Source organism: Tachypleus tridentatus, chromosome 7, assembly GCF_004210375.1.
Source record: "Tachypleus tridentatus isolate NWPU-2018 chromosome 7, ASM421037v1, whole genome shotgun sequence".
Lineage (NCBI taxonomy): Eukaryota > Metazoa > Arthropoda > Merostomata > Xiphosura > Limulidae > Tachypleus > Tachypleus tridentatus.
This window is the reverse complement of record NC_134831.1, coordinates 60580592-60608221: the sequence shown is the minus strand read 5'-3', so window position 1 is coordinate 60608221 and position 27630 is coordinate 60580592. Positions and strand designations below refer to the sequence as shown.

The window sequence follows — 27630 nt, the reverse complement described above, 5'->3', positions numbered from 1 at the left end:
AAAGGTTTATCTCTGTTGTTTTACAGAGGTGTTTTTTTTATTATCAGTGATATTGCAATTCTCCTGTCGAAGTTTATAATTCACTTTTCACAAGAATTATTTTTTGTATCTTGTAATTTAGTGATTAATTATTTTACGATATTTAATATTTCCTGTTCAAATTTGGTATTTTTTAGTTTTACGAGCTTAGTTTGTCCATTGGAAATTTGAGATTTATTGTTTTACTTTTGTTCTGTGGAACTTAAGAATTTATTATTTCACGATGCTTATCACGTCTTGCGGAAGTTTAAGATTATTGTTTTATGATGCTTACTTTGTCCTGTAGAAGCTTATAATTTATTGTTTTACCATGCTTACTATTCCTTTCGGGAGATTGGGATTCATATTTTTATTATGATTACTTTATCCTGTGGATGTTTGGGATTTATATTTTTATTATTTCTACTTTGGCCAGTGGATGTTTGGAATTTATATTTTTATTATTCCTACTTTGGCCAGTGGATGTTTGGAATTTATTTTTTCACGATGTTTACTTTGTTGTGTGGGAGATTGGGATTTATTGTTTTGTGATGCTTACTTTGTATAGTGGAAGATTATAATGTGTTATTTTACGATGTTTATTTTATCCATATGTTCTAAGAGAGCTTTTATATGGTTCATTTTACAAAACAAGTTCACAGTATTTCGATAAATTGTCTTATAAAGCTTTTATTTTTCTTGTGAAATTATAACGTTTGCATAGTGCTGAAAATTTAAGTTCAATATTTTCTAAAAGAGTTCTTGAAAAGTCCACAAAATGCGTGGTTGTGTCATTAGGCCAAATTGCTCTTGTACAGAACTGTTTTTCTTCTAAAAAAGTTTGCATATAACGTACTACAGTAGTTTTGGCTGTGTTTTTTTATGAGATGCGATTTGTTTTGAAGAAGTATAGGTGGTGGTTATACTAACGAAGTTTTGTCATCCAGAAGTTTATCTATTTATTCTTGAACATACAAAAGCTGGAAAACTAATAGCTTACGCGATGTTTTCAACTTCTATATTTAGCTGCTGTCGTTGTTCTTCAGTAATGTATAGATAATTTCTGTTGCCTTAAGTACGTACTAACTGTTGATATTTTATAAATACGATTTTTTATTTTGTGAAAACTTTTTCGGTAATATTCTTTTGGAATGTATATATTTTCTGAAATAGCGTTTGGCTATGTTCTGTAATATGTTTTCTTAAATATATATTATATATTTATGTCTATTTTTATTTTTTGTGTCAATTATTAAATATTATGTTAGTTGTGTTTTTCAATCTACTTCCATTGTTTAAAAGAAGTGTCGATCGTAAAGTTCTGTTATGTCCGTTCATTAATGTGCAGAAGTTTCTGCTTTTCCTTTTTTATTAGATTAAAAAAAACACTTTGATATTCAATGACGAATTCCTATCCTGTAGAAATTTTATTATATTTTTACTTCACATTACATGTCACTATTACCCAACTTCTCTATTATTTGCAGAAATTTAACTAAAATATTCTCTAACACTTACTTTTGATACACAGAAGTGACGAAAAATTTCCGAAGTAAAAGGTGATTTAACCTTTTTTAAAACTTAAAAATAAAACATTTTTTAAAATACGGATGTGATAATACTGTATTACCTTTAACATGACATTTTATATGGAAAATATAGACTAATGTAGATTCAAATAATTTTCTTTAGTAACACAAATATGAAACTGTGCTTAGATTAGTTCAATGTGTTGTAAAATCACCAAAATTTGAGAACTTTGTAATGTCACATTTACTTAATCTTTTCGATAGTCACATAACAAACGGATGTCTATTCTCGAGAAGAATGCATAAAATACATTTGAAAATTATTTATTCTAACGAAACAGTTTTTTGATTGTCAATTTCACAGATAAACGTGTTTGAGAGCTGTTCAAAATGAACCCGGATGAAGGATACGCTACTTAGAAACATAGCGACACACTTCAACATGTTTGAAAAATTATATGTACGTGTATGCTAAAGATTACTTAATTTTCCTCTCACTGTGAAATTACAAAGTTTTCTTTTTTTACTCATGGTTTATGTCTACAATTTAGGTAAGAAGTAATTCGAAACATATATATATAATAACATGATTAAGTAAAAACTAATTATGTGGTAACAATTTTCTACTTTCTTTTTCACGATAAAATTGAAAACCTGGACCTATCTTAAAATAATAATGTACACATTTTATTTCTTAAGTTGGTAGAAGATGTATCATCTGTGCAAGAAAGAAAGAAGATTATAGGTTTTCTAATATTAACTATATTAAGTTTTCGTATATCAGAAATGATAAAATAATTAACATAAACGGATCACAAAAAATTAGGTATATTTAAAAACAACAACTACGAGAAGCGAGATTTTTAATCAAACTGTATGTAATGCAACGATACAATAATTTTTAAGTTTACATAATAGGGTCGTAAACAAAATACTCTTTCTTGGAACATCATATACTCTGTAATTTAAACTTGCTGTAACTTTTTCGTAGTGCAACTCAGCTACCTTATGATGTTCCTTAAAAGAATTTTAGAAAAATAAATAAAAATAACAAATAAATTAATATTTCAGTTAATGTTTGATGGCGTAAATGACATAGATTGTCACGAATGGAACAAGCTCTTATTTTCAACGATAGATTGTAATGACAATCTCACCATACATATATATATATATTAATATCAGTTCACCAACCTTTTCAGCCTATTTTCTTCTCTTTACACATTGCACATAAAGAAGGAAAGTTGTCTTCAAAAGTAAGATAAGCTCTTCATCACTTCTTCTCCTTTTAGATACATTTCATACACTTTATGGTGTAAGTAAAATACCAGGGAAAGTACATCTTAATGTCCGGATTGTCGCTTCTACTGACGAAACATCAATGATCATCACAGTTTAAAATCAAACACAGAAACTTCGTCCATACCACATGCGTTACTTCACAGATGCATATTCAACAAAAAAAAACAACCACATGATTCTCACACGGACATTTCCAGCATCTAATTAAATCTATCAATCAGATTAATATGTTGTTGCATATGCTAACTACATTCTTAATCAAAAAGATAGGCTAAATGTATCTGGTTTATTTCTGATTCTCTCTACTTAATATTTTATTTGTAAGTTTCTGAAATTCATTGATTACATAATTTTTGTATTAGCATTGGTGATATAATGAAACCTGTAACTGGTTATTCAGCAGTATTAACACAAAATAATTTTAAAGTCAAATACACACCAATATTTAGGTTGTTTAGACTATAAACGAAAAAGAGTTATTGACAGAGTGGTTTACATCCGATATAAACACGCTTTCAGGTCACTGACATAAAAGTATACCTTATAGTTTGTCATGAAACACGTGTTTAGTAAAGCAGCATTAGGTCTTACATTTGTAGTCACTTATAAAGTCCTATTCTTTGTTCTAAATTTGTAGAAACGTAATATTTAAACTGCCTTTGAAAGCATAAGTTCATTGACAAATTGTTGTTCATTCTGAAGACGATTATATGAAATACATTTCAAAGTCCTATATCTCCCATCGATGTACAGTGACGCATTCCTAATTTCAGGATAATTTCATAAACGTATGTCTAATGATCCAACTTTAATTGTTGAAAATTAATTCTTAATGCTCACATATTCTAAAATACGTGAATAATGGCACATTCTTAATACGTAAATTTCTCCAAAATAATATGTTAAATATCGGAGGCTTAATCTATAGTCATTGTTTCAGGAGATTTCTGGTAGTGTAACCACAGTCCTTAGGTTTCTCGGTAAATGTACGTCTAATGTTGTTTACAAAAGTCGCACACTTTACAATGAACATATGCCAAAAGATGTTATCTGAAGTCTTGAAGAAAAACTAAGGTTTAGGACCATTAGTAGTAGACCTTGGAGAATAAGTCTATTTGGAGTGACAGGCGCCTGCCCAAAAGAAATGGGGAAAAACCTCAGATATTAGAAAATATCTGAAAAAATTAGAAAAGCTATTAGAAAATAGACTTACCGCTGTACCAGCGGAGGGCCATGTCAAGTGGGTTTCTCGTCATCACGAATTACAGCATATTTATTAATATATAAGTAAAATAAGAGTACAAGCATTTGTTATTAGCTAAAAAATATCCAATTCAATATGTACGCGCTATTAGCAATTCATAAAAAATAAAACACAAAAATATGTGTTTATGTAGCTAGATGTCCCTGGCTCGATCCAAAGGTCTTGTTTGTTTCAGCTAAATAATGGACTACTTGTTTTCTGTCAGACGCGGGCAACCGAAACTCGAATTTTTGTATGATATAAATCTGCATATTTCCCGCTGACACATTGGCTGACTTGAAGTTTCGTAAACTCCACTTTGCATCTCTGTCCTGAACTGATTTCCAAAACAAAAGCTAGGTAAATAAACCCAAAGACGGAATTGAAATTTAGCGTTGCGGCTTTAAACTAAACTCGTCAAACATTCATGAAGAAAGTCTTTCCAGATTTATAGTAAATTTCAATCCCATGACTCAGGTCACACTTTTCCATGTGTTAGAAGTTATTCTAATGACTGAGCGATGGTAATGAAACAGTCGAACATGTCTAATCATGCTTCAGTGAAACAAAAAAAGCAAATCAGGACCGTTCTATCAATAGAAGGTAAGCAGTTAATGAAATATTAATAATTTAAACGATTATTTTATTTTAATTAACATGAAAAAAAGGATTCAACGTGATCTTTTGGCAAAGTATGATTAATAAAAATTATCAACCTATATTATGAATAAATTCACATTTTATTATCTAAAGGTAATTAATTAATGATTATAAACAAGGATTATATATGACGTCACCCACTATAATAACTCCAGAGTTGGTATTTTTTACGCCTTGGAGTTTGTCACGATCTAGAGGGCGAGACATCCGTCACTGAAAATAAACTTATTCTCCCGGATTAACTGTTTCCATTGTCAGAAATCCCAACGTCTGTTCGTAGGAAGACTTCTTGAATAAGATATGGTCACTTAGTCATCAATAGCTGATTTTCTTCTGCTGTTGAACAGGTGATGTTGCAATTTAGTGTAGTATTTTGATTCAAATTATTTACCAGAAAAAAGTTGTTGCTGTAAAAAACACAACATCAAATGGTTAAAACAGTACAAGATAAGCCATGTGTTATCACTCTTGCAAGTACATCAGAACCTAATGATAAAATGATTTTAAATAATTAGTACAACTAACTCACTTCTCGGACTTTCAGTACTTTTAATTTCATTTCGATAGTTCGAAATTATAAACTTTTTTCCTTAAGTTCTTTTTTTTTGACAAAATATTGGTTAGAATTATTTTCAGGATTTGTAAAGTATAGAGTAAACTAGTCTTAAATGATATTATTTGTATTCAGTAATTTTGTGTTAGGCCTAGACCTAGTTTTATCCAAGCTTGTGAATTGACTCTGTTTATGTAGGTTCATTTCGGCTCTATATAGCAGGAGTATGATGGTTTGGCAAAAAAGTATTAAGTAAATAAACCTTTCTCAGTAGTAAAATTCTCTGACCCCCAAACTTCAGCAGTACATCGTTATTAGACTTGTTTTGTTTGTTGTTAAGCGCAAGACTACCTGTCTTATGTCTACCATGAGTATTAGAATTCGGGTTTTAGAGTTATAAGCCGATAGACTTATAGCTGAGCCAGTAGTGGAGATAGACAACGTTGGACATGATCTTCATGTTTATAGTTAGGCCTATTTCAGTTGTATTAATGATGGGTAATAATTCCCATAACTACTCAAAGTCAGAGAAGCGACCGAAATAGAAGACAGATTTAGTCTATATCATTGTTTTGGTTATAATATTAAGACGAAAACACAAATACACAGATGTTGAGCAATTATTTTATATTTGTAGTTTCAGAAAAATATCGTTACCTGTTCCATAAAGAACTGTCACATGATGACTATGGTTTATCAAGGATATCTAGAATAAGAAAGTCTGAGGACTAGTTCCTCAAAAATGTTTATTTCGCTTGTTTTGAAGGACGAGGTTACAAACGGTATGACTAGCTGTACTCTGTTCACTGAATATAACGAAACCCAATCAGATTTATCGCTGAGCCTCTCAGAAATGAACGACCTATACAAGGTTTGGAAAGAGTTCTTAAAAAGTAACACTCGATAAGAAAGCACCTTAGCTAGTAAGAGGATGCCTACTTGAGTCTTATGCTTTCCAAGTAATACATGAGTCAGCTGATAGACAGGTGTGTAATACTTATTATCATGACTCTTTCAAACTTATGTAAAATGTAAAATTTTCAATTTTTGAAGAGATGTCGTTTTATTTCTTATTGGTTACTAACTAATGAGATTGGATTCCTTTATCTAAGACTCAAGTACAGAATGTGATGTACATATATTATAGAATAATATAAAAGAAGCAATGCCTACCATGCCAGAGCCGATTTGTTGAAGTAGGCTAAGAGACTGGGTGGAGGGTGAAGAGCTATTGCCTCCTATACTGTTATATAAAGCCGCGGCTGAATATCGTCTGGTTGCTTCTCTACCTCTACTGTAAAAATCAGTTCCTACGTTTGGACCCGACTGATGAAATAAACAGCAAAATACCAGATTAACACATCAAGATGTAACATCATTCATGACCAATTCACTTTTATCAAACGTATACTGATCTCGAAATTAGATGAGTCCAAAACTTTTCAAAATTAGTTTGTGAGTGTTAAACAGTGAAATATCTCAGATGACATTAGAAACTCATAAAGATATAAACCAATCAAACATATTTAGATATTATAATTCGCTATTAATTTTTTATACAGCACAATCTTACACGACGCTTGAAAACTCAGCTTAGTGCGGTTAAAAATTAGCACAGTGAAAGTTATTTCTTTTGATGGCAAAATAACGTGACTGTGTAATATAAAACCTTGGCGAGTAACTTATGGATATCACCCGTAGTTTTCATGAAACAAAATATTTCTAAAATTTATATTAATAAAGAATATTCTCCACAAGCTAAATAAAGTACATGGAATATTCCAACAGAGAATGTTTAACTTCTGGAAACAGTAAACTATAAAATATTATAATTATTGTCCGTTAGTTATGTTGGGTGTTACAAGCGAGTAAAATTTGCTGACCAACAGGTTGATATGTAACATTACCTTCAAAGTAGAAAAGTGATATCGTGTATCATGGGGATTAACACTTGAATGTCGTCTCATCTGTAACCCTGAAGCGGTGGCAGCAGTGGGGCTATCCGGACTACAAGGTGCTATCATGATCCTCGGAGGTTGAATTGTATTGTCTGAGTGACGTCTTCCAGGGAGGTTGGCCTGGACGCGCAGCAAGTTAGAATCTGGCGAGGACGAGGCTATGAAACAGAAAATATAGTATGTAATCTTAATTGACTTAAGTGCTTTGTTAATGGGAATATATATATATATTTGAAGAAAATTATGTACACTATCATAAAGAACAAAAACTAAACCGTAACAGAAATTTAAACAAATTACCTGAACATGCCCGCCTTCCTACGTCATCCATACTTATTGATGTTCGACGGGACTCCAGACGTAAAGCAGGGGGTCTATGAGGATAACCAGTCATTTGATCCATTGTGTTGGGTATTGTTAACCTAAAACACAAGGTAGGCAGATTCAGTCGTGCTTGCGATTTTTATTTTGTTAAAAATAAAATGTTATAAGTGTTATGAGGCGACAGACATATCGCCGTGTCACTGGAGAATTGATCAAATAGAGTGACAAATGAGTTTTAGTTTGATTACTTCAGAACTTTTAAATTGTAATGAGTTCTCTGTCGGGTTTCATAGTTTTTATTTTAAGGATAGAATAAAATCGTTAGTTTATTTAAAACAATAAAACTTACTTGTCTGTAGATGGCATTGATAATTTTTCGAGCTTTAGTTTGTTTCTTTGACTCTTGGCGACATGTTCTAGCATTTCTTGAAGTAGTTCCACTAAACTTGTGAACTAAAGAAGATAATTTATGTCTTAAGTTTACACAAGATAATAAATATCCTCTCATTATAGGTAGATCAAACAAAACATAACATAGTTAAAAAAAAACAGTCTAATAAATTAAGATTGTTCGTTCTGAAAGAAAGGCAAACTTATACATGTTGTATTCTAACCAAAAACAATTTAGCTATAAAAGTTTGATCTTCGAGGAAAGATATTTTAAGGATAGAAATATCTGCCAAAAAGATGAAGTACATTTTGATACAAAACGCCTTATCTGGTAAAAAACAATTTTTGATCAAGAATCCAGCTCTAAAATGAAACATATTCTGTTAAAAATACTTTTCTAAATTTTGATAAAAACATCTGCTATATCCTAAAACAGATTTGAACACAAACGTTCGCCTGAGAGCAGACAAACTTTGTTACACATATACCAAAAGAGAAAAACGTAATTATAAAGACACGTCTTTCCTAAATATAGGATGTGATGCACGTATATTTTCAATCTCATAATCAATTTTACTATATACGCTTATTCCAGATAAAAACAAATATTAAGTGGAGATATTTCTCTCAAAGACAAAATATACATTACTTTATACATTTATTGAAAGTAAATAATATGAAAATTGATTCTGATTTCTGGTTTAAGAGTTTACATAGTCTAGCACACATGTTTTTTTATTGGAAACTGAATTTTGATACATAAGACAAGTATCAGTCAAGAGATAAGAGAGTTTTCAAATGTAAGAATATAATTGCTATTTTGTAACTGTATAGGTAAAGTAATTATTTTGTGTATTAACATTTTTAGAAACAGTCAGTAAGTTTTCTTGTAATAACCCGCTTATCTTTGATTGCTTAGATTGTTTACTGTGGTCGAAATGGTGGTGGAATTTTTTGTTAGCGTCGTGTTAAACAAGGGGCAATGTGCATTCTGTTCGTCATGGAAAATAGGACCCTTTACTTTTTTAAGAATGTAAGACCGGAAACTGACTGCTAACCAACGGGGAGCTCGAATGAATTAATAATTATTTTTTACGATAGTCTGTAAAATATGACATATTTTTTTATCTAAAACACAACATTAAATCTACACCACAGTGGTGGGTACTGTGAAAAACTTGTATCTGTGGCTTTGATTTTTAAAGTTTTATTGTATTAATAGAGTTTTGCACGCAGTCAGTATCTAAAAGGTTGTATTATATTAAGAAGCTCAAAGATTCCAGGTCGTTGATATCAATGGATTCAACATTACAAAACATTTTAAGTTTCTACTTTATTAATTATTGGAGGTAGTTTTTATTTTGCATGTAGACTAGTAAATACAACACAGAGGACCTGATATGCTTTATGCGTAAAAAATCATTCATGAGAAACCAGTTGGCTTATATGCATGAATGGCTTTCTTACAAAGTCGTAAAATGGTCTTTAATTTTAGTTACTTGCCTGACTACGTAGTACAGCATACTATGACTGTTGAAGTAAATAATATGTTGCCTATACCAAATAGTGTGATTAAATTTTGAATAGTGAAGGTGTAGGTAACTGTAGTTAATCTTTCTACTGTATTATGCACCAGAAGGTGTTGAAACTGATATGTTACGTAAGCTTAACAAATATCTTTACTGATTACAATATTACCATCTTAGTCAGGTGTAAGTCTAACCATGGGTTCTGACTGTACAGTGTGATTGTGTTTGAAGATGTGTACTCGACATATTTAATTAGTACCATTTATGGTTTATATAATTATTTTGAGATATGAGAATTAGTAACTGTGTGCTTAGTAAGTATCCCTCCGATAGTGAAGCCATATGGAAGAAAAGCTAGTCTGTATGTGAAGGGACAGTGTAGCCAACAAACCCTGATAATGAATGTCATTTACGTAAGGAATGATGACCTGCGTTGAAACTCGTCAAGTGGAAAATAGAACTATTATGTTAATTAAATCGGACTTTGTCAATTTAAGTTTATAAAGAAAACAGTATTCTTAAATAACCAAACTTCCATAATTCACAAAACTACAATCCTTTGGAACGAGATCTCCTACCCACTGAAACTCGAGGAGATGGCAGGAATTGTTACTCACCCGCATTTGGATCTTAACTTAGACAAATAGTTTTAGTCAAACAGGCCTAAAATTTTTGATAAAAATCACATTACTTGCAGACGATTTTTCTTCTTCTAATATTCTTTATAACTTCTCCATTGCTAATTTAAATACAAAGTGAAGTTGTTCTTCAAACTACAATTTTAATATTTGTCTGTTGTAGAAAAACTGTGCAAAACTTCTCAAAGGGTATCTGCGCTAGCCGTTCCTAATTTTAAACTTACAGACTCGAAGGAAGGTATCTAATCAACAGCACTCACTGTCTACTCTTGGCTGCTAAAATGACCTCTTACCTGGCATAATTTTAATGTTGGACTGACCACCACAGGAATTAGGGCTGGCATGACTTTTGTGGCCAATAAGTTTACAGTCAGTCCATACTTCTTTCCTCCTAACATGTGTTTATAGATTCCTAAATAAAGTGGACATAAAAAGGGTTACCATGCTTTTCACCATGAATGTCTAGACGTATTTAGTAACATAATTTTGTCAGTTTACATATTTTTATCTCTTAATGGTTTTAAACATTAACATTATGTTTTAGATCTTAAACTAACCATAACGAACTATATTTTATAATAATAATAGTTTAACACAAAGCCGCTAGAGATGTTTAAGGTACAAGTTACTACAATGTCTATTTTATTTATAAATGACGCTTTACGTAACGGATGGAACATTTCAAGTGAATTGCACATGTGTGTGTGTTACAGCGAGGTCACATTTGACTATTTGCTGCGTCAACCCGCATAGAATCTGACCCTGGATATTAGCGTTGATATAGACTTACCGTTGTTCCATCGGAGAAAATAGTTAATTGTAAAAATTTAAATTAATTAATGGAAAGTCTCTGTTTTAATCATTAGTATGTAATTCGATAACTTATCTCGAGTAAAATTCAGTCAAATACAGTCTTACATCACGTGACACATAATCATTATCCAAGAGATGAAATTTCTATCATAAAAATTTTATAAGAGCGACTTGTTAAGATACCAGTTGGATCAACAACGAACTAGGGGAAAACTCTAAGCATTAAACTTAGATTAATTCCAGGTTTTTGCTGAACTTGTTACATTTATCAGTGAAATATATTTTTATGGTTTCGCCTAAACTAAGAGATGAAAACACGAAGTTATAAATCTGTTTTTTTTTTTTTTAATTTCACGCAAAACTACTAGAGGGGGGCAGCTAGTCGTCACCACCCACCGCCAACTCTTGGGCTACTCTTTTACCAACGAATAGTGGAATTGACCATATCTTTATAGCGCCCACACAGCTGAAAGGGTGAGCATGTTTGGTGTGACGGGGATTCGAACTCGCGACCCTCGGATTACGAGTCGAGTGCCTTAATTCACCTGGCCATGCCGGGCCTGTCAGGTTTATGAAACTGGAAAACAAACTCAGCTATTACAAATAAGAAGACAGAATCATCTACTACACATAAGAAAAAAGGTTCAGCTGCTGCGCAAAAGAAGACAGACTTAACTGTTATCTCATAAGAAGACAGACAAGTAAATGCAACGTTGTAGTTCACTGATTGAATCTTGTGATATCTTAAGAAATTGTGTAAATAAATTCTGAAAAAAGCATTTCAGATTTCAGTTCCAGAACCGGTTTGATTTCTTTTTTATGGCCCGGCAAGGCTAGTTGGGCTGAAGCGTTCGAATCCCCGTCGTACTAAACATGGTCGTCCCTTTCAGACATCCGGTCGTTATAATGTAACGGTCAATCCCACTATTCGTTGGTAAAATAGTAGCCCAAGATTTGGCGGTGGGTGGTAATGACTAGCTGCCCTCCCTCTAGCCTTACACTGCTAAATTAGGGACGGCTAACGCAAATAGCCCTCGAGTAGCTTTGCGCGAAATTAAAAAAAAAACATACAAATTATTTTTTATATAGTGACAAGAATATTACTATACCTTTTTCCTTACATATCTTTTTTGTTAACTTGACACGACAACTATATTGTCTATTACAACCTTTATTTCGTTACACTCAGTTTCACCTGTTTTCTATTTATAATTTTTAAAGTTGTTTTGAGAAATTTTTCTTTCAATTTTACATGTAAATTGAACGCTTCGTCCTTAGATAAAAAATTTACGGAACACGTGGAATCATGCGCTTAGTGGTAAACGATGTAATTCGTGGCTGACATTATTTGTTGTATCTCCTCAAATTATGAACGTTATTAAAAACGAACAGCCACCATTTTACTAAACATACATGCCGATTAAACTCGTCACGTAAACATTCACGAACAAGTACAGTTTTACGCTCTTAAATCGCAGGTAATTCAGTACACTTTTTCACCCGTACAGAGACAAATATACAAATTATATGGAAATAATAAAATACAGAATACATACTTCTATTTGTGGGAGAGGCAAAAACAACTATGATACAAAGGGAAGACATACAAAACAATGACCCAGGAAACTGTTAGTGAGTTCAACAAATATTCTTCCCACGTTAGTTTATACTAGAGTACTACGTACGTATGGAGTAGTGGTACTAGTTAGTCTGTGTTGAAGCATAATGTAGTATCACAAAGTTTGTGCAGAGAGATAGTTTTAGTACCAGACAGTGTGGAGCAGCACGTGAACATTACAAGTTAGTTTTTGTGGGGACGTGTGGTGACACTAACTATTCTGTGTGGGAAAATAGTGATGGTATTAACTAGTATTTCTAAGGTTTTAATAATTTTACTAAGTGGTCTGTGTAAGGTTTTTGAGAACTTTGCTAATTAGTCTGTGAAGGGACATAGTCATGGTACTAATCATTCTGTGTAGGGAGATTGTGATGAAAAGAAAAATGATATATTAAACATGCTATGAAGTGTGTGTTTAGCACAGTTTTTACGACTTTAACTAACCTCAGACACTTAAAAAAACATGGATATGGCAACAGAGAATAATTAATAAAACTAAATAATAAAACTAAATATTGTGTAACAGTCGATAAGTAAATACAAAATAATTATAAAAAAGTTCATCGTCACTAATAGTACTTAGAATAAGAAAATACAATAATGATAAATACGATAATTAAAGTAAATAGAAAACACTTAACACGACATAATGTTACGCATATATGAAAACTGTATATAATTAGTATCAATTACATATAGTAAAAACTTAAGCTACAGAAAAGTAAAACCAATCCAGTGATAAGTCAGTCATGAATTTATTCTAAACATTTTACGAAATATTTCCAGTATTCATATGGTGATTTTTATGACGACAGTTACAAGTTACTGAACGAAGAGGGGCCTGGCATGGCCTAGCGCGTTAAGGCGTGCGCTTCGTAATCTGAGGGTCGCGGGTTCGCACCCGAGTCGCGCCAAACATGCTCGCCCTCTCAGCCGTGGGGGCGTTATAATGTGACGGTCAATCCCACTATTCGTTGGTAAAAGAGTAGCCCAAGAGTTAGCGGTGGGTGGTGATGACTAGCTGCCTTCCCTCTAGTCTTACACTGCTAAATTAGGGACGGCTAGCACAGATAGCCCTCGAGTAGCTTTGTTCGAAATTCCAAAAACCAAACCTGAACGAAGAGTTATGAGCTTAAATACAAACGAAAGGATACTAAACTATGTGAAACTCTGGACCATTTTTTTTCTACCTTTATACAAGAATATTTTTAAGGGTCGTCTGGTAATTTAAGTCAAAATTTGTTTGGTTTGTTTGAATTTTGCGCAGAGCTACACGTCGGATATCTAACATAGCAGTGAAAGACAGCTGGCCATCGCCGCTCACCGCCAATTTTTTGGCTACTATTTTATCAACGAATAATGGGATTTACCATCACTTATAACACACTCATGACCCTAAAATCGCGACCCTAATCTAGCAGTGTGAGACTAGAGGAAAGGCAGCTGAGCATCACCACCCACCTCTAACTCTTGAGATACTCTTTTACAAACGAATAGTGTGATTGACCGTTACATTATACGTTCCCACGGCTGAAAGGAAGAGCATGTTTGGTGTAACGGGGATTCGAACTAGCGATCCTCGGATTACGAGTGAAGTGCCTTAACCACCTGGCCATGCCAGGCCCATTATATTTGTAAATTTAAACAAATATTTCTAATGTTAGTTGTATATATTTTAGAAAAGAAAATACTGAGAATTTATACGTGTATGGCTGATAATGTTATGCAATTTGAATAATAAATAAATAAAGAATAAATCGCGTATTTTCCCCTATGAGTCCAGGCTGAACGCCACTAAACCTGCAGTGAAGAGGTCCTGGTTCATTTCTTTAGCTACACTAGCGAGATGGTGACCTCATTCAAGTTATTTTGAATATATTTTACGATTAGAACAATATTCCCTTATCACTAAGCTTGTTACAAAGGATTTAATTTCTGATATAATAAAATTAGGCAGTGGAGAGAGTTTAATCGATTCGTAGAAACACAAATGGAGATATGATTACACTGACAAAACATGTATGGCTTTCTACGTGCATCGCAAATTGATTGGATCATTTTTTGCTCTATAAAAAATACTCAGTTTATTTTGAGATCATAAATTCTTTAAAAGTTGTTCGATGGTTGAGAAACACAAAATGCTGCTGAAATACTGGACTATATACATTTATTTAAATGAATTTGAAGAAAAGGTTTTATGTAGTTTGAAAAGCTGTTGAGAAAAAGGAATATTACATCCACGTTGTGAAAATATTAAATTGAATATAAAAAGGAAAGGAAATAGCATTGAGGACAGTGAATCTTATAGTGGTAATTTTAGCAGGGCTTATGAAACAAAATATCATTTCGGTTGCATTGAATATAATAAAAAATCAACGATGTTTAGCTAGAAAACAAATCAAGTTTATCAATAAAACGTTTGATTCAGCCCCCCCCCAAATGTAAATTACGTCATAAATTACGAAGTATTAATGCATATGTGAAAATGTAAAACATTTGCACTTTGGTCCTACAGTTACACACTAAACAAATGCCTTCATGGGTGTGTATTTAATAAAGTTTACTTCATGTGAAAAGTTTAGAAATTATATTTAACAGCTTAAACAATGTAAGAAACGTTAGGAAGTTGGTAAAAGAATGAACACTGAACATTCCAAAGCTTTAACTACGTGCTTATCTGTACATTTTTGTACAAAGTATGTGGAAATTATCAAACAATTTCTATTATATTTTTTTAAAGTTTTATGTTGTCAAATTGGAAATGTAAGTTTATACTTTGTAAAAAACTCAGTACAATTTTTTGCAATGCTGTTAATATTCTTAAATATTTGTTAAATGGAAAGAGTAGACGGGTTGTATTTTGTAACAGATTTTGAAACTTCACCAATGTTTAAATTAATTGATTCATTAACATCATTGAAGCTTCAGCTTAATTAACCTAACTATACTTTGTAGACAATTAGACAGAAATTCTATTGGCTCTATTGGTCTCAGGTAAAGACATTGAAATTAGGTTTTAAATAATTAACATCTCGATTTTTATTTCTATGGTTTAGCTTCAAAGTTGAAACTCACGTACTTTGCACAATAAGTTCTGGCTTTTATAATCGCGCAGTCATCTGAAACTGAGTTTACTTGTTGGCCCTGTGTTGGCGGTGGGTGGTGATGACTAGCTGCCTTCCCTCTAGTCTTATACTGTTAAATTAAAGACGGCTAGTGCAGATAGCGCTTGAGTAGTTTTGCGCGAAATTCAAACCAAACCAAACCAAAGTTTACTTATAATAAATAGATAAAGGAAAAAAAAAAAAAAGAAGAGCAAATCAAGACAATACATGGACATTACCCTGAAAAGGACCGGAGTACTGTGGGATACTCTGGTCCAAAAGCACTACAACAACAACATAATAGTAGCCGACATGAAAGCTAGGGATGGAGGAAGAGGTCTTGTGCACCTAACCCTCTTGGGTATTTAAAACCCACAAAGAAGAAGCGAACTTCTTTGAAAATACATTTTACGAAATATACTACGTAACCGCGGGGAGTTTTTCAACTTTATTTTTATCATTATTACATGGCTATTGTTTTACAAAATATACAATGCAACCCCAATGAAATTTTTTTAAACTTCATTTGAAAACTTAGAACGTTACATGGCTATCATAGCTTCTTAAAAGCAAATTAGAACTGCGTTTCTCCTCAAGCAATACGCTTTGTTTAGTGTTTGAAAACATCACTTCGCACAAAATATCTATCTCTCAGGTTTCGAAAAGTTTGCAAACTGTGAAATCAGGAACTCATTGAAAGTGAAACAGTTTAGTACGAATAAGATAGTTAAGAGACATTTATAGGTAACATTTGTTTTTGAATAAACAAACTGTTTAATTTGATAACCAGAGAAACAATGTTATCCGAACAAGCTTCCATTGGACCAGTTCCTTACACTGAACAATATTTTCTTTATAAAGATATCAAGTTAGTAACTCGCTGAATTTGATGTTTATCAAGAGTCATTTCAAAATGAATAAGAATTTATTTTAAAATTATATATGAAAAAAAAAACTAATTCGGCACTTACTTACTACTGGCATTAATATAGCTGGGTCCTGGAGTTTGGCTTTGTTGAGCATGGGCAGCACTTCATCTAATATATCTGTCTTCTCCAGCTTGTCAATAATTTTTTCGACACATGTTAGAGCATTGGCTTGGACCTAAAGTATAAAAAAATATGTTGTAACGTACTTAAAAAGTTAAAGTACAATAAACATTTCTTGAATCTAATAGTAATAATAATAATAATAATAATATAAATTCTTTTCTAACTTGTCAATAATTTTTTTAAAACATGTTAGGGCATTGGCTTGGATCTAAAGTATAAAAAATGTATTTGAGCGTACTTAGAAGTTAAACTACAAGAAACATTTTTTGAATCTAATAGTAATTATAATAATATAATTTTTGTGACATTTCTTACAATAGACTATGAAACTTTATCTCAGAAAATGAAAAAGAAAACAAACAATAACTTATAAACCATCATATTCTCACCTTCACACCAGAGTTATTATCGAAAACTTGTTTTGTTCTTGGTAAAATCATCTTCCGAATAGGGCCTTCATCTAGATGGTCAGCGACTTGAGCCACTGCGTGTAGTGCAGCACACTAAAACAATCACAAGGCTGACTGACAAAGTATAGAACAATACAACTTAAAATGTTAATGAAAGTTGATTTGTTTGTCTATTTTAAGAGTAAATTTGTAGAACTGAATATCTTTTTCTGTGCTAACTTAAAAATCGAATCCAAATTGTTAACGTTGTAAACTGTCACATGTAACACTAAGCCACGAATGATGAAATAATAAACAAAAAGAAATACTGTCAAATTTGGAAGATTCGACGGACCCCTGAAAGTGATGTTAATACACATGTGCACGTTATTATAATAAATTCGTTTACAAACTGTTTCAAGGAAATTTCAATAAATCATTCTAAAATTGTAATATTTATTCTATTTTTTTTAAATGTAGGTTTCGTTTTTTGAATTTCGCGAGGCTCGGCATGGCCAGGTGGGTTAAGACGTTCGACTCGTAATCTGAGGGTCGAGAGTTCGAATCCCGCTCGCACCAAAGATGCTTGTCCTTTCAGTCGGGGGAGAGGCGTTATAATATGACAGCCAATCCCACTATTCGTTGGTAAAGGAGCAGCCCAAGAGTTGGCGGTGGGTGGCTGCCTTCCCTCCTTACACTGCTAAATTAAACAAACAAATTATTTTTTATGTGGTGACAAGAATATTACTATACCTTTTCCCTTACATATCTTTTTTGTTAACTTGACACAACAACTTTGTTGTTTTTTACAACACATTTCTAAAGAGCATTGTTATACGATGTGTTGATTAAGGTTACAAAAGAGAGAGAATAATTTCAGAAAAATTAAACATATTTGTACTGTTTACTTTACATAGCTCGATTATATGCTTCAAAATACAATACGAATCAAGAACTCACGTCTAGTTAAGTAAATCTGCTATTTACTTACGTGTTCAAATAAACTATAATTTATTTTGTAGCTGATATGTTAAAGATGTGTAAACTTCGTGCAACGCTCATCTCTCTTCAGTCTAGTGTGTGTTTGTAATCAAAATAATAAATGAGGATTTCTTTTATATGTAGAAAAGACCCCATGGCGAGAGCATGTGTCAGATAAACGCTAAACTGTTGTAATACCAACACAAAATATTGGTTGATGAGCAAAAATAATGAATAATTATCCAAGTATATGAGAAGTCTGTCAATAGTTACAAATAAACTACATTAGATATATTATAGTTAATAAGAGATATTCATAGTTAATTGTGCTATATTTATTTATTATTTACGAACATTGTGTTACAAATGTTATTATTCTATTAGATATATATTAATATTTATTCCCCAAATTATTGATGGACGTCGAGATATTAAAAGACTTACTTTTTGTTTAGTTTAGGCCTACTGTTTTAGGCTAAACAAATTTGGGGAATATTACTTTACAGGTTAAGGTGAAGAAAGACATGGTGAAAAAAAAAAAAGATTATAGAAAGGTTATAATTATTTTAACGTGTTCGTTTGGTTGGTGAGTTTTACAAGTCTATATAAAAACGTCCGTAAAAGTATAGACAGCTTTCTTACTCTAAAAATAATCTTAGTCCTAAGTGGAACTTTGTAAAACGTAAAGCTATAAAAATGTGAAAATTTTACCTGAATTTGAGGAGTTGTAGAGTCGAAAGCATTATACAACATTTGAACAACATTTGATTTCATATCACTTGTAAGAGTTTTCCGCATAATAATGTCCAGATTTTCCAAAAGCGTCACAGTTGCCTATTAAAAAAAATATAACATTGAAATATTTTGTTATAAAAATATAAAACAAAATATTATGTACAGGTGAGTTTTGAATATTATGGACGCAAAAATAGTACATATAAATCTTACCCAACAAGTCTTAATACAAATATAACGCTGTATAATCAAAATAATTTTTTTTAAATAAAGTCATCAGGGCACAGGAAATTTAAAACGTATCCTGAGCATTTGGAGGCGATTGTGAAAGTAGGACACGTCTGCCAGTCTTAATCTCTGCTTACCGAGTCTCATATGTAAATAATAAAAGAATAATAGAGTAAAATAAGAAAAGTAACATCAAGTAAGAAGAGAAAGATGTGGGTACTCAAGTCCATGATGTTCCACAGCAATGCCGGAACAAGCGGTCCAGTAGTGCCGGGGAAATGAGGATAAGACTATACCAGTAGACACCGGGGAAATGAAGATAAGACTATACCAGTAGACACCGGGGAAATGAAGATAAGACAATACCAGTAGACACCGGGGAAATGAAGATAAGACTATACCAGTAGACACCGGGGAAATGAAGATAAGACAATACCAGTAGACACCGGGGAAATGAAGATAAGACTATACCAGTAGACACCGGGGAAATGAAAATAAGACTGTAGCAGTAGACACCGGGGAAATGAAGATAAGACTATACCAGTAGACACCGGGGAAATGAAGATAAGACTATACCAGTAGACACTGGGGAAATGAAAATAAGACTGTAGCAGTAGACACCGGGAAAATTAAGATAAGACTGTACCAGTAGACACCGGGAAAATTAAGATAAGACTGTACCAGTAGACACCGGGAAAATGAAGATAAGACTAGCAGTAGACACCGGGGAAATGAAGATAAGACTATAGCTTTTTAGTGGGTTCTACTTCCGCAGTCACCTCCATAGGCCAGGACACATTTTACATTCTCACATTATAGCCTGTACTTTGGCGAGTTTATTTATTTTAATCATGACATGAAATGTTATGTTTTAATTAAAGCTTGTTTTAAATTATAAATATGTTCTGTTTTATCATAGGTCTGGCCTTACTATTTTAACTCAGTTCTTCCTTTTGTTATAAATATTAACTAACTCTTTAAATAATGTCTACTTTACACTATGTATGTATATCAATTATATTATTAATTTCAAAAAATGGAGAAAAAATTAAATCATAAGGAAGATCAGCGTGAATTTTACACAGCGTATCGAAACCTTAGATGAAAAATAACCATCAAAATTAGTATAGTAATACCTTAACATCATGGTATTTATGTCCAAACATCATTACGTGGACTAGAATGTCCAGTGCAAGGACACTTTTACTGTCTTTCCCCTTGATGTACGTAATTACATTTTTTTTCTTCTTACTGAATTTTTCTTTTTTCTTTTTGTTTTTTGAGCAGCCACCTTCTTCCATCCGGCTGCAGACAGCGAAATGTGGTACAGACATGGGACGTTGTGGGTTAGAACACCCACGTCTCCTCTTTTACTTTTTTAAGAATGTGAAACCTGTGAGACAGGTTAAACAGGATAAATGGTGCATCTACAATGCAATTTGGTTTTAGTTCCACCAGTATCTCCAAAACAAGGACACACTGTATAACTACTCACATCATGGTGTGTGTCCAGGTGGTACATATTTGTTTTGTAATAGCGTTTCCTGCTTTTTTTTCTATGTAATATTACAACTAATTATATTATACATAATACTTAAGAGTTAATTACGTGAAATAGAATATATATATATATTTCAGACTAAGGTCTACAATAACAATGATTTATGTTAGAGCAAAATTACAAAAAGAACAACAACAAAAACAACACAGAAATTCTTAAACTTTGACAAATATATAATTTCTTTTTAATTCTGGAAACATGGAGAATTAAAGAGGCAAAAGTTGTCTATACCTGTACAGATTTAGGCATGTTGAAGATAGTTCGAAACATTGGTAAGATGAGCGTTTGATATTCTTCAGGAGTACTTTCGTCGATTATATAAAGCAGGGGCTGGAGTGCAGCTGCCAGTACTTCTGGAGATTGGAGCTCTGATTTTAAGGACGGTAGCACGTGCTGATACCACAGTTTCTAGACAGAAACATTAGTAATGGTGAAATTGTTCATATCGCATAGACTTTTTATCTGTTAAATAAAGTAAACATCATTTGTGCATGTCTTTCTGTGCAAAATTATGACATTTTTGAAGGTTTTCTTGAAGCGTATTACAGATTTTCCAGTTTAGTTACTAGTTCAGTTTTCATAAAGTGATCAGCGTCTGGAAAGAAAGTGTTATGACCATAAGACATTTAAAACGAGACACGTACGTAAACCCGAAGTGTTATTAGTAGAAGATGCTTTAAAACGTGATCATATCTGGCTCGAGATTGCTATCAGTATAGCTGACTTAACCCACAACTTTATTACTGTATAAAATATATTGTTATATAAGTTTGTTATTAAGTGATTAAATATTTGACGGTTACAAACAGTTAGAGTAAGAGCATCACATTTTATACAAGTAGGAACACTATGGGTGCTAGTAGCTTTATAATATATTTAAAATGGTAAAAGAAGTTTTGTTCCTATAAATTATCACAAATACATTAACCTTTGAGCACACTTAGTTGTAACAGGTAAGCAACATAACTGTATCGTTAAAACTTTGGTCAGCTTGAATCATCTTTCACAAACATAAAGAGAGCTTACTTATACTACAACTTCACGGCTTCAGTTGTTACACGTTTTTAACAGATGAGTGTGCTTGAATCATGTTTTAATGAGATAAAGAAAGCTTACTTGTACTATCACTGCTTCGTGTGTTTCAGTACAGGTTTTTATAGTAAATTGTACTTCTTTCACTAAAGAAAATTTTGTAGAACAAGAAACTTTAACACTGATACTACTTCTTAAACGCCGTATTACTACACTCCAATAAAAATGTTATTTTTCTGTGGATTACTATACTAAATATATTATTATTTTATAAAAAAGGCCTAAAATGTCAGTGTAACAAATATAGTTAATTTAATGTTTTGCGTTTGTGAAGGTTTTCATATTTATTGCCAATTTATATGGTTCTTAAATAAGTTCAACATGAACACAATATTCAAATAAGCGACATTTTTTAACATTTTCGTCTGTTTAGTAAAATTCTCTTGTTTGGAGCCTGATTCTTTAAGTTAGTTTTCTAACAACGTGATATACACGTGAACCATGCTAGGATTTAGTTAAGACAATTGAACTGTTTTGTAAAGTTGGTGATTATAGAGTTTTATAATGCCACAAAGCATATTTTATGACAACATATTTTTTCCAATAGCTACATTTTGTTCTCAGTGTTTTATATTAGCACGTCTGTCTAATCTACAGCTGTTTTTATATGCGATAGGCTTCAAAAAGAAATAATCATTTCATTGCTTTACGTTTTTCAAATTGTAGTTTAGTTTGCCAGTTCGATTTCTCACAATGGAGAGAACGCAGACATGCGAGTCATTATGTAGCTCTGTATACAAAATCAAGCAATACTCTACATATTTTAGTTTTTCACGTAATGACTTAGTTTTATACTTTACGCCTATGGTGAGTAAACTTGAACTTGTGCACAAACTGCGAACAAATTTTGTTAACAATATCACGAATTTTGTTACTTTTAAAGAGATTTTTTGTTACTTTTTTATGTGCAACATGCTACGAAAAATCATAATTTTTGAAATGTTGTATCTAATTATTTTATTAGCAAGCAAAATATTGATGCTCTACTTAAAGATTATGTTTTTAAAAAATATAATATAACCAGTGTATTATTTGAAAAAAGCAAAACCTGGTAAGTTTAACACTAAAATCATGGTTGGATTTTCGGTGGTGGACACAGCAGACATCGTAATGTAGCTTCGCTTTTAAAACAAACAAAACCGACACTTGTTAGAATGTAACCAAATCTCTGTACACACACACATATATATATATATTAAGTGATTATGATAGATCAAGAAAAAAGAAATAGATCAACCAGAGATTTTTATATTGCAAACTGTTGTAACACTTTTCATACTGCTAGCTTATATGACACTCAGTTTTGCATCGATAAAAAATGTTCCAAAGTGTTGGATTTTTTTAAATAAATATAATTAAATATTGAAATAAAGAACTGAGGTGGTACATATAAAAATACAATAAAAATGACTTCAAGACAAACAATCACACAAACCATTTTAAATATAAAGATTATTAAGAACTGGAAAAAATATAGGATCATAATCCATTTACTTTTGGTATTTGGGATAGTGTACCCTTCAGACTGTGATAAAAGTGGGACTTGTGTGTTGAGTCTTTCATCTGAATTACATCCAGGTACTGCAGGGCGTGGATAGCGGGATCCATGAAGAATTTAATCTGTAAAACATTCAAATGAATAAAACTATAAGTGCGTGTACCCTAGTGTCGTAAATATTAAACAAGTTTCTAAAACGTCTTTACATATAGCGTAGGTTATTGGCAGTTAAGTCCAAAAAGTATAAACATAGTTTATATATCTCAGCACTGTGATGGCATAGTTCAGTAAAGTTTTAATTTATATGGCACGACTCTATAGTATATTGCACACTATCATTACTGTGGTTTGTGAAAATATGGCACATACACTAGCTGATCACTTTGTTAGGATTCTTAGAGGATTTAAGTTAGGTACATCAAATGATGTGTCAGGTGATCACTGTATCATTATAAATGATTGGAACGAGCATATGCGCAGCTAATCCAACAGACATGAGGAAAACGCAAATATATTGCTGGTTTAAAAGAGACACGATGGCGGATGAATATGTAGAAGATTCCGTAGTCGTCAGAACAGTTTAGTTCTTAGACTTCTAAACATCAGCCATTCGAGTTTATCAACAGTAACAAAATGTGAATAAAATATTTGATGCGAAGAAAATTTCTGGACAAGCACGTGATAAAAAAAGAGGTAAAAGGTGCTTAGACGAAATGACAGAGACATCCAAACCAAGCCTATCTTTAGCAATTCAAATATATTATAACAGTAGGAGACCATCGCAAAAAATCACAGGTCTCAATTATCAACAATAAAAATACGTCTTGAATAGTGTAAATATTGTATACACTGAACTAAAGAGGACTGAGAAAAGGTGATGTGGTCCAACCAGTTACACGTCAACTTTTTTTTCACACAGATTGAAGAAGACAATGTGGAGAAAGCCACTCGACATTTCTTGTATAATACAGACCATCTACTCCTCTGATAGTGTAATAATAATTTGAGCATACTTTCCTGGAATCCTGGATTTACTAAGAAGACAGAATGAGAGCCACCGCTTACATAAGCATTATGGGGACAACCACTTTTTATAAGATGACTATGTTTCCACCAACCTTTCTTAAAACCGTCATAATCCTTAAACCTCAATATAATTGCGCATCTGAGTAACGAAGTTATAATTTGCAGTTCCCATCATAAGCTTTGAACAAACCTCACAAATAGCGAGCAGTATTAGTAACTCTGTGTAAAAAAATCTATCAGAACACATTCCTCCACCTCGTAGATTCAATGGCTACGTCAAGTCAAGGCGATTAGTTGGGCAAAAGATAATTTAATCCATTATTATGTATAGGTCTTAATAAATTGGTTAAAGTGTGTATATGAGGTAGGCTTACGTTACTGATTATGTAAATGAAGTATTTCTCTCTAATACTACAATACATTTCTAATCTTGTAGTTGACAAATTAAACGAAACTTTCACCTATCATTTTATCTAAGACTATTATTAATTGTCATATCATGGTATCAGTTTTGGGTTACTTGAAGGTACACTGTAAAACAAACTGTCAATATTTTATTTCATAACACATATTTGTTAAGACTTGCATAAACTTTAACCCCTGCTACAAGTATGGTTCACGTAATACAAACAAAATAAAACGATAAAAATTTTAATAATTCCTTTCCTCACGTACTGGTTAAAAAAACGACTATTTTTGTGGCTTGATGCGAACTATTACTGGAATTTCCAATATCTCGAGTTGTTGTTAAATTTAATTTTTACCAGCATGTATCTACATTACCTTAAAAGCCATTCCATACTTATGTTTTGCTTTACTTGGCCCAAATAATTAATTTTGGGCACAAATCTGATAGATTTATTATTTTATATTTTTCTTATAATAGTTAGATTACTACAATAATTTTACAGATATGGACTTATACGCACTTAGGCACTTTGTGTAAACTATTGGAAAACTGTTTCAGACTTTTGTTAGTAAAGGAAAAACTAAAACTTGCTGGCTCATATATGAATTTTAGTAGACTATTAACATGTTCTATAGCAGTTCACTGTCAGAAATAACCTAAACATTTGCAGAAGAAAAAGAATGTACGAAAGGGTAAAGAAAAAGACTTTAAATAGAGATCAATAGAAGTTTTACTCATCTAAAACTGTAGAAGATTTCTTTATAAGTAACACCAACTTTATGAACATCCATTGTCTGGTATTTGATGGGCATTATACAAACAAGAAAAAATAGGATAGTGAACAGCTATCCATATGTTGTCTATCAGGTCTACATTAGTTCATCCGCCCCTTGTTGAGCAGAGAGTTTAACAGATGAAGAAAATCCTTTCACTTCTTCAAAACAAGCTGAAGTGAACATTCCACATGGGATAAATCTTCACCATTCTACACCTTTTTAAAAACGACAACATGTATTTAATACTTCCACTATTATCCAGACTTTGCCTGGGTTGCGAGAGTAGTAAGATTTGGTCAGCATTAGTTATGTATTTACTTAAAGTTTACTGTAATTATATTTATGAAATAGGTAGACGAGTATTTATAGAACTTGTCGAAGATATTTCATGGTAGAAATAATACAATCCGCTTTCACATCGACGACAGAATGGAAAACTTGGGTGCAATTCACTTCTATTCCATTTTAACCCTTCAACCCAAGCACAAAGATGTAGATAACAAAAACTAATTAATACTTCTTTACGAATAAAACAAATTATTCTAAAAAATAACAGAAACAATACTATTAATCAAAAGAATAGAAAAGTTGAGTTCTAAAGCCTTGTGATGATAACGTATGAAGTATTAATCAGTTTTAAAGTTGTGTTCCATTCTTTATTTTTCTAATGTTATTTTCGTGAACAGTATTGGTTAAAATGTTTAACACTTTTAACATATATAAAATATTTATTATAGTTTATTTATTTTATATATATATGTTCTCATTATGAGGATTAACTTGCCTTGTTAGTTTAGTATCTAGATTTAGAACTAAAATAAGCTGGCCGAACTAGTTGAATTACGTTCGAAAATATCAGTAACTGGTGAGTTAATACTTTATAGTCATTTAAGGTTTTGCTTTATGACAACGTATAATCTTACTTAGTCTTCTATATTAAATTAGCCACATTCATTATTAAGTTGTTTTCAGTTTCTAATCAGTGTAGCTAGCTTAGACCAGAAATTATTAAGAGTTAATTTTGTTTTATTGTTATTTTAGTGCGTGGTATAAAAGCACAAAGAAATGCGAAGTCCACCAGTTAAAATAAACAACTTTTTAGCACAAACTTAAAATATCGAATCAAGAGAAGTGTCATATAATAGAACTGTAAGTCAAGATACAGCCTTTACTGTAGCAGGCATTATTTCTTTTAACTTTTGTTTAACTTTGATTGTTGCTATCATTCCTATTTATCAAGTCAGGATTTTCAAAGTATTAACATTTTAATATTAATTAATGAAATATTATTAGTTGTATGAATTTATTTGCAAATAGTTCACTCTCATTTCTTTTTGTTTTGTTTCTTAAATGGTAAACCTTACTCAATGTAAAATAAAACTTAATTTTTTTTCTGTATTTGGTCGTTTGACTTAGAGAATTATTATTAGATGAGATATAAAACGTATATTTTTCTTTTTTAATTTATTACATTAATCTACAAATTGCAAAAATTAATTAACAAATATTACAAACACTTTTATTACATTAATCTACAAATTGCAAAAATTAATTAACAAATATTACAAACACATGAAGCTTCATATATTTACTTATTCTACATATTAGTGTATGTAACCAATTGCTAAATCAAGGAAATCAATATAATTTATCTATTATTAGACGCTGTATCGTTTCTTAAATGTTTTTTTTTAAATACTATTTTCACTTTCGATTTAATATGTCATAGTATTTTAATAAATACGTATTTTGAGTAACTGTATCTCATAAACCACTTATTTCAATAATTTTTTATATTTTCAAATTTCGTTACTTTTGTTACTTGTGTTTGGTTATGAAATATGTAACCATCTGTTAGTTATTTTTCGGAAAGTTGCGATTCGCGGGACTTATTCCAAATTTTTTAACTAAATGTACTTTGAACAACTTTTTCTCAATCATAAATTATTTTTGGTTTCTTGTTTTCACATTAAATATAACAGGATTTTCCTTTGAAAGATCAGAATTATTTGTTTCAGCACAAGGTTTACACAACAGACTATGTGTGCTCTATTCACTGCGGTGAATCGAGACCCGGATTCTAGTGTTGTAAGTCCATAGACTTATTAGTAACTCATCGGAGGATAGCATATAGTAATAACAGCTTTTTGGCTCGGCATGACCAGGTATTTAGGTCTCTTGACTCGCAATTTGAATTTTATTGA

The 27630-nt window shown here is 31.8% G+C and overlaps 1 protein-coding gene across 1 annotated transcript in view; it reads right to left on the bottom strand.

The window, feature by feature from the left end:
* Positions 1 to 1458: 1458 nt before the first annotated feature.
* Positions 1459 to 27630, bottom strand: part of LOC143257682 (SCY1-like protein 2) — a 175093-nt gene continuing 148921 nt past the window's right edge. Inside the window, exons 8-18 of the mRNA XM_076516724.1 lie at positions 23212 to 23379; positions 20857 to 21033; positions 18813 to 18935; positions 17121 to 17234; positions 16651 to 16783; positions 10438 to 10556; positions 7937 to 8040; positions 7564 to 7685; positions 7213 to 7421; positions 6479 to 6631; positions 1459 to 5159 (exon numbers count right to left, since the gene is read on the bottom strand). Coding sequence (XP_076372839.1) covers positions 5136 to 5159; positions 6479 to 6631; positions 7213 to 7421; positions 7564 to 7685; positions 7937 to 8040; positions 10438 to 10556; positions 16651 to 16783; positions 17121 to 17234; positions 18813 to 18935; positions 20857 to 21033; positions 23212 to 23379 — 1446 coding nt within the window. The 3' untranslated portion in view covers positions 1459 to 5135. The remainder of the gene's footprint in view (positions 5160 to 6478; positions 6632 to 7212; positions 7422 to 7563; positions 7686 to 7936; positions 8041 to 10437; positions 10557 to 16650; positions 16784 to 17120; positions 17235 to 18812; positions 18936 to 20856; positions 21034 to 23211; positions 23380 to 27630) is intronic.